Source organism: Meleagris gallopavo, chromosome 6 (genome assembly GCF_905368555.1).
Source record: "Meleagris gallopavo chromosome 6, MGAL_WU_HG_1.1, whole genome shotgun sequence".
Lineage (NCBI taxonomy): Eukaryota > Metazoa > Chordata > Aves > Galliformes > Phasianidae > Meleagris > Meleagris gallopavo.
The window spans coordinates 956,864-965,279 of record NC_139409.1 but is presented as its reverse complement, the minus strand read 5'-3'; the positions used below and the strand labels follow the sequence as shown (position 1 = coordinate 965,279).

The 8,416-nt window shown below is 56.7% G+C and overlaps 1 protein-coding gene across 8 annotated transcripts in view; it reads right to left on the bottom strand.

Annotated features, from left to right (window-relative positions):
- Positions 1-27: 27 nt before the first annotated feature.
- SCAP (SREBF chaperone) overlaps positions 28-8,416 on the bottom strand; it is a 54,106-nt gene continuing 45,717 nt past the window's right edge. For all 8 annotated transcript variants that reach the window (XM_085226817.1, XM_085226815.1, XM_085226814.1 and 5 more), the window contains 9 exons: positions 7,622-7,823; positions 6,713-6,828; positions 5,921-6,491; positions 4,991-5,076; positions 4,507-4,589; positions 3,334-3,500; positions 2,180-2,260; positions 1,733-1,939; positions 28-1,280 (listed from right to left, as the gene is read on the bottom strand). In XM_085226817.1, coding sequence (XP_085082943.1) covers positions 1,035-1,280; positions 1,733-1,939; positions 2,180-2,260; positions 3,334-3,500; positions 4,507-4,589; positions 4,991-5,076; positions 5,921-6,491; positions 6,713-6,828; positions 7,622-7,823 — 1,759 coding nt within the window. In that variant the 3' untranslated portion in view covers positions 28-1,034. The remainder of the gene's footprint in view (positions 1,281-1,732; positions 1,940-2,179; positions 2,261-3,333; positions 3,501-4,506; positions 4,590-4,990; positions 5,077-5,920; positions 6,492-6,712; positions 6,829-7,621; positions 7,824-8,416) is intronic.

The window sequence follows — 8,416 nt, the reverse complement described above, 5'->3', positions numbered from 1 at the left end:
GATGGGTCAGTACTGCAGCAGCCACGCTCAGGTTAGTTGTTTAATGGAGGTGTCTTTGTACACATATAAAACACAATCTGGTACAAAAATGCTCCCACTGTACAGCACAAAGCGTACAGCAGCGCTAAGGCCACCCGAGGTGCGGGGCGGGCGCTGGGGCCGGGGCTGTCGTCCTCCTCCTTCTCCTCCTCCTACCCCCCTGCAGCTGCTCCCGGGCTGCAGCGCTGCCCCTACAATCAGTGGGGTTTGAGGAACAGACAACAGCATCGTTTACTTGAGCAAAAAGAGCATTAGAAACTGCTGGGGAATGGCCCCGTACACCTTGGAGCAGAATGTGTGCCCTGGGCCCCTCTCCCTCAGCCCCAGGAGGAGGAGGAGGAAGGTGCTACTGCTGCAGATGGGGCCTGGGGCAGCTCCCGCACTCTCCTGCCAGAATAAATAAATATATACAGCATATAAATAAATAGGGCAGGAACTGCTGCAGCACAGAGCCCACACACAGCAGGGCTGCCCGGGCCCGGCCTGCGCGCTAAGGCACGTGGAGCCGCTCTGAGCATGGAGCCGTCCTGCCTACAGCCACAGAGCTGTGCTGTGTGCAGCGGCCTCCTGCCCCACGGAGCACTGCAGGCAACAGGGCCCTGGCCGTGCTGCAGCAAGACAGGCACCTGAGCTCCCCAGCTCCACGCTCCCACACCTACTGCCTTCATTCGGTCTCCTCAACACGCCCAGCTGCATTTCCTGCTGCAGCCACCGGTCCTGCAGCTCCTGTCCCACGCAGGGTGCTGGAGCGGAGCACGGTGCCTCCAGCACGCTGCCTCAGCAGCGCACACACCAACCTCTGACCACATGCAGCCCAGGAGCAGTGCAGGAAACGCAGGGAGGCCGCAGGGCTCGGTGCCTGCAGCCTGGCGGCCAACACAGAGCAGTTCACACGGGGCAGAGGCAGCAGAGCCCTGCAGTGCTGCAGATCCAGGTCCATCCCATCGCCGCATCCACCCGGCGCTCACCGCCCGGCCTGCAGCACCCGTCCCTCCTCAGTCCAGTTTCTCCAGCACTGAGGGCACGTAGACCAAGCTGAGCTCGCTGCCGAAGTTGCAGACGATGGCGGCGTTCTCCAGCACGAGGATCTGCCGCGCAGGCTGCGACTCGTTGCTCTTCCCCAGGTAGACAGTCTGCAGCAGATCGCCGTAGCCGATGTCCCAGAAGGAGACGCAGCCCTGCCCGCCCGTCACCAGCAGGTTGTCGGAGATGACGCCCAGACTGGAGCCACAGCCCATCTCCTGGATGGAATTGAAGCAGAAGAGGCTCAGCCCCAGCACTATGCCAGGAGTGGGGCTGGAGTTGAATCATATCATAGAATCATAGAATGGCCTGGGTTGCAAAGGCCCACGGTGCTCATCCAGTCCCAACCCCCTGCTGTGTGCAGGTCGCCAACCAGCAGCCCAGGCTGCCCAGAGCCACATCCAGCCTGGCCTTGGATGCCTGCAGGGATGGGGCATCCACAGCCTCCTTGGGCAACCTGTGCCAGTGCCTCACCACCCTCTGGCTGAAAACCTTCCTCCTCGTATCCAACCTAAACCTCCCCTGTCTCATTTTGAAACCATTCCCCCTTGTCCTATCACCATCCACCCCTTGTATACCAGCTGTTCCCTCTCAGCCCACACATCCACAGACTCCGTGGGGTTTGGTGAGGCACCCTCCAGCCTCCCTCCTTTCCCCCGCTGCCACCGACCTGCTGGATGGAGTAGAGTTTGATCCCCGAGCTGCGGTCCCAGATGCTGATCACGTCATCCAGGCCGCTGCTGATGACGCAGGACGTGGTGCAGGTGAGGGAGGTGACGTCCCCGCGGTGCGCATACATGTGGCTCACCTTGCTGCCCGTCAGCACATCCCACAGGCAGATGGCCCCATCCTGCCCTCCACTCGCCAGCACCATCGTCTGTGAGAGGCAGAGCCGGGTCAGGAACTGCAGAGCAGAACAGCGGAGCCACCCAGACCACCCAGGACTCCCTGCTCTCATTCCTCTGCCCACGGGACAGAGAGCAAACCCACCCCAGGGATCGCTCCCTCTGCTATCTCAGAGGAGCTCACGCCAACTTCTCCACACGCAGCACGGCCCCTCTGGCTCAGCAGCCATCATAAAGGATGCTCTCCTGCTTCCCACCCCAGCTGAGCTCACCTGATCTATGTACACAGCAGTGATTGCTCCTGAGTGGCCCTGCAGTGTGAACAGGCAGCAGGAATCCTCCAGGCGGAACACCTGTGGGGCACGAGGGGCAGAGGGAAGGATCAGGGGAGAACAGGGACACCCCACAAGCCAGACACTGCCCCAGAAATCACCCAGCCCAGAGGCAGGAGGGTCTTCCACATCAGAAGGCTGTGATGCTGCCACACAGCGGGACCTGCACAGCTTGAGAGCTGTGCACCAAGGAACCTGGTGAGCTGCTGGGGAGGAGCTCTGCAGAGAAGGACCTGGGGGTCCTGGTGGACTAACAGTTGACCAGTGGTTGACCATAAACCAGCAGTGTGCCCTGGGAGCCAAGAAGGTCCCAGGCACCCTGAGATGCACTGCACAGAGCACAGCCAGCAGGGCAGGGAGCTGCTCCTCCCCTCTGCTCTGCCCTGCGGGGGGCTCAGGAGTGCTGCACACAGTGCCAGGCCGCCCAGCTCCAGGAAATGGGAACTGCTGGAGAGAGCCCAGCTGAGAGGTGGTGGGGCCTGGAGCACCTCCTGATGGGGCAGGCTGAGAGCCCTGGGGCTGTGTGCCTGGTGGAGAGAAGGCAGAAAGGATCTGAGCAGTGCTGATGGGGATCTGAAAGGAGGGGCTGGGTTCTGTTTGGTGCTGCCCAATGCCAGGACATGGGGCAGCAGGCACAGATTGGAACACAGAAAGTTCCACCTGAGCACAAGGAACAACTTTCCCGTAGGGGGCAGAGCCCTGGAATAGAGCCCAGAAAGGTGGGGGATCTCCTCTGAAGATATTCAAACCCACCTGGATGACAACTTACTGCAGGGAACGTGCTTTGTGGGGGGCTGGAGTTTGGAGGATCTCCAGACATCCCTTCCAAGTCCTACAGTTCTGTGACTCCATGATCTCATGCTCTGTTCACTAAGATACCTTACACAGAACTTTGCCATTCTACCACCAAGGAGCCCCAACCATTCAGATGAGCACAACTTCAGGAATGCACTGCACTGCACTGCACTCCACACCACCCCAGGCACGCTCTGCCCTCCTGCACACACACACACACACACACACACACACACACGTGCCAGCACTGCCCCCACTGTGCACAAGAGGAGCTCACCCACACCCAACAGGCTGCTCACCCTCAAAGTGTGGTCCTGGCTGCCCGTGACCAGCCGTCCTGCTGCAGCCTTCAGTGCTGTGATGGGTTTCTGGTGGGCGCAGGACACGGTGTGGGTGAGCTGGCACACGATGACATCGCTGCTGCTAAACACTGGGGAGGATGGGATGCTGCTTCTGCTCGGGGCTCCTGCAGTGAGAAAGCACAGTAATACCTCACTGCAGCTCTGCATGTGGCTGATCTCACCCAGAGGGGCACAGTGAGGATGCCTGGGGCTGAACCCAAAGACAGCGTGAGCCTGGGCTCCAAAGAGCTGAGCAAATCAGCAGTCCCTACACAGTCAGTCCTTGGCAAGACTGAGAAGGGTGAAATTGAAGGGGGAAATAGCATTTCCATGGCCAGGCCTTTCCCACAGAGCCTGCTCTCCTTTCACACAACATGCAGACACCAGGGAGTGAAACCATCTCCCTGCAGTGGCTTCTCTCCATTCCAAAGCATCCTAGAAGCAAACGAGCCACCACAGTGCAGAACAGATACCATCACTGGTATTTCAATTCCTGTGTGTCACAGCAGTGCCATGTGGGTGCCAGTGCCTGGAGCAGACCTTGCTGAAGGAGTAACTGAGAGGTGGGAGAGGAAGGAGGCGCAGGGCAGAGCTGACCCTAAAGCACATCTCCCACTTTTCAGACTCAGGCACTGGAGAACAGTACCTAAACAGAGCCTATAAACAGGAGGGGAGTCAGCTCTTGGAAAGGGGAGATAACAGCAGGACAGGGGAATGGTTGGAAGGTGAGGGAGGGCAGATTTCAGTTGGATGTGAGGGGGAAGTTGTTTGCTGTGAGAGTGGGGAGGTGCTGGAACAGCTGCCCAGAGAGGCTGTGGATCCCCGTCCATCCCTGGAGGTGTTCAAGGCCAGGTTGGATGGGGCCCTGGGCAGCCTGGGCTGCTGTGAGATGGGGAGGTTGATGGCCCTGCATTGGTGGGGGGTTGGAGCTTCGTGATCCTTGGGGTCCCTTCCAACCCAAGGCATTCTATGATTCTATGAAAAGCAGTGCTCAGAATGCTTTCCCTCCTCAAAGAATTCCCAAAGAATTCCTCCCTCTACACAGTAGCAGATGGGGCATCCTGCAGCGTTTTTGGAACGAAGCATTACTACAAAGGCTCAGGAAGGGGGTGTGAGATGATGCCTGCTCACCTCGGAACTGCAGGTGGTTCAAGGATGTGTGTGTTTCCAGCGAGAAGAAATCCAAGGAGCCATTCAGCCGAGCAGCAACGATCCTGGGGGAGAGATGAGCTCCGTGAGCAGAGGGCTCCCTGCTCTCCGGGGGTGAGAGCCCCGAGGTGACCCTCCCCAGGCAGAGCACAAACAGTGCCAGCTCCTCGTGCTCGGAAACTGCATCGACCAGCTGATGAAATGCTTCTTGAATAACAGCAACCAGGTCTGAGCAGAAAGGGGTACCCAAAGATACAGCTGTCAGAATTACTCTGGGTACTCCAGTACTAGAAAGCCTGAGTATGAAGGAGTGGCTGCTGGCACTGAGTGGGAGCAGGGAGCAAACACCTCACAGGGAGCCTGCCAGGCTGGGGCTGTGTGCCCTGCACGAGGTCACAGTGGGGCCTGGGCTCACCCCCCATGTCTTCCTCCTCTTAAGGGACCACCAAACACGAGCACAGGTTACCTGTTGTTCAGGAACACGAGGGCTGTGATGCCAGACTGACTTTCATCATTGCTGCTGCGCAGGGTGCCCTCGATAGCATCCCACACCTGGAAGGAGGAAGGTTTTGTGCTGTGATGCTGAGCCCAACACCACGCCAGCAGTCTGATCCCCCAGGGATCCTACAGGGTGATGATGGCCAAACCCTTCATGGACATGACTGGGTGTGCTGTGTGAGCAGCAACCTGCCCAGTGCAGCACAGCGTGGGGATCCCAGTGAATAGAGGGATGCAAGGTCACACTGTCCCCTTTTTCCTTCTAGCATTACTTCTAATAAATGATGCTTTAATCTGTAATCAATGGATGCCTTTCTTACTGGGGTCACAATGAATGCTGGTGTGTTACACGTGCATCCTGCACTGAGCTCATGGCAGCAGCTCAGAAGGCACCTGAGCTCAGAAGTGTATTAAAAGAACATTTGCTGCATTTATTTGAAGGAAAAAATCTAGCTTACTTACCAACAATTAGATTTAGATTAAACCAATTCTGAGAGTCGGAGATCTAAATTTCCAATTCAAGCTTGCTTCAAAGCCAGCAATCTTCCTACAGAGCCCCTTCCCATCCTATTTATCCCATTACCCAATGGCATGGCAGCCTCAAAGCTTCTCCAGTCTCCAAGAGCACTGCTTTATCTCGCACTACATGAAGCATTTATTTTCCTTACACTGAAGAATGAGGAATAAAGCCGAGCGCCGATGAAGGAGAAGCGCTTTCAAAGTTGTTCTGGGTGACAGCAGACACCACACCACAACTCCTGCTCCGTTATACAACAGAACTGAACCGAAGCACTGAGATTTTCAGGGCAGGTTTCTGTCCCAGCCCACAGCCCTGCCTGCTGCTAGGGGTTCTGGCCCAGCCCTGCACACCACAGCTCACCGGAGCCGCCCTCCTTACCTCCAGCTTGCCGTTACTGCGGCCAGCCACGATGAGGTTCCCCTGCAGATCCAGGCTCCAGACAGAGCTCTCGAAGTCTCCTCCCCAGGAAGGAAGAGGTGACGACTTGTCAAACCCCGTTAGGGACTCATCCCCCAGGCTCCTCCTGCGGCCGACGCAGCCGCCCTCCTCGCTGCTGCAGCCCAGGGAGCGGGCAGTGCTGCCCCCCACGCAGAACCCAGCCTGCCCGTGTGGGGCTGAGAGGCCACTGAAGCTGATGCAGTTCGATGTGCTGTGCTCTTCGTACACCTTCCCAACCAGGCTGCTGAAATCGTAGCCAGCCTCCTTCTGGCCTCTGCCCACAGCACGGAGCCGCGGCTCTGACTCAGCCACCTTCACCTGCTCGGAGAAGTTGGTGTCGATGAGGGATGTGAGGTCTGGTTGGTCGCAGAAGAGGGGGGGCTGGGGAGGGCTCAGCATCCTCTTCAGCTGATGGCTGCCTTCAAAAGAATCGTCCAGACCGTTTTTGCCATCCGGGCTGTGATCCCAGCTTTCCTGGTAGTCAAAAATGCCACTGCTGTCTCTTCGTAACCTGAAAGATGGTGGTAAAAGGGTCAGCTCTTCTGTTTTCATTGCCTCAGAGGGGCTGGGGTGGGTAGGAACGCCGAGGCAGTAAGCCTGCCCTCCACAGGGATACAAATCACCAGCACAGTGATGGCAGGGAGCAGGGCTGCACTGAGGGCAGTGACTGCTGCCTCCTGGCACAGAGGTCTGCAGCAGCCTGCTGTGTGCTGCCGGTTCAGAGCCACTCACCTGGGTTTGGGGATGACAGTGAGGCAGTCTCCAGTCTGAGCATCCCACACACGGATCTGTCCCACCAGGCAGCAGCTGACGAGCAGCATCCCATCACTGGCCAGACATTCAATGTCCTGCGAAGGGAGAAGGAGCACAGCTCAGCACGTAGCACCAGCTGGGCCTCTGGGCTCTCACAGTCACTCCGTGTGTGATCAAGAAACCATGCAGAGGATACACCTCATGTCCAAACCCCACGGCTGGTTTAGCAGCCTGTGGGTGTTCAAAGAAAAACAGACTTTGGTCCAAGTCCCAGCTGTGCACCACAGACTGCTACAAGGAAAGCAGACTCCGCCTGCCTTCCCCTGACAAAGTACAGCCCAAAAAGATGGTAGGATCAGTCATGTCTGCAGCCACACAACCCAGTGTGAGCCCAGCATGGACAGGAGATGCAGGGATGGTGAAAATGAAGGCAACACACCGAGCTCTGCAGGACAGAGTGACTCAGCAGTGTCTCCATTTGGTTGGGTGCCTCAGAGCTTTGTTTTATCTCACAGTGGAAGAAAAAGCACCATTCTGGGCATGCCCAAGGATGGTTTTAGCGCTGGAAACAATATTTAACAGCTCACACCTATCCACTAGCATTAAAAAAATATATGTATTTAGTAGGCATCACAGATCTGGGATCTACAGCTGCCCCAGCAAGGAAGGCTGGATCAGCAGAGCCTGTCAGTCAGCAGCTTCATACAAAGGGATGGAATAACAGTGATGGCAAAAAACTCGTCCTGATTTATCTGTACAAAATTCACCCCTGCTGTCAGCCCCCAAGGCTGCATTACACCAAGGCCTGTCCTCCAGCAAGGCTGTAGTTTCAACACACCAAAGAGATTAAAAGATGCCTTTCTCCTAACAGCCACCCATCTAACGTACCATGAGGTGACCCCTGAGAACCAGGGGGACGATCTCAGTCTCGGGTGGGGAGTAACCATAGTCATCACAGGGCAGGTCCCCCCTCCTCCTCCTGCTGTGTGAGAGCCCGTTCTGCCCGTAGTTCTTGGGGCACAACAGTCTGTAGAGGCAGAAGAGCAGCAGGACCAGGAGAATGCCCGAGGCCAGGCCCAGCGCAGCCACCCTGTGCAGGCACAAAGAGAAAACAGGTGAGACACAGGTCCAGCTGCTCATTCCTGCTCTGTTAGAATACACTGGAGGTATGACACGTGCTGCTGGTCTAAATTCTTCAGAGGAGAGGATTTGCAGCAAGGTACGTGCTTTGATCCAGTGCTTGGTCTAGCAGCTGGTTGCACTGCCTGAGCAGGGGGCTGGAACATGGTGAGCTCTGAGGGCACCTCCAGCCTGAGCCATTCTGTGATTCTATGATTCTACAGTGATTTCTGGAAAACGAAGGGTCTTTTTATAGGAAAATGCTGATCTTAAAGAGATTTCCAGATTTTTCTAGAAGAAGAGCACGCAGCAGTAGGACAGAAAGGAAAACATGAGGTGGGGATCAGAGTAACATCAGGAGTGCTGAACAAAGCCCAGGGAGAACACAGATTGGGATGGAGAGCTGGGGGCTCCTCTGAGAGCTTTTTCTCAGTAGGAGGGGAAGTTCTTTGCTGCATGGGAGCTTTAAGTAACACCCAATAAAGCACTGCTGAGTCACAGCATCTATTCCCAAAGCTGAGTATCCCTGCTCCCCAGCAGTACACCCCATAATGAGCGGTGCCA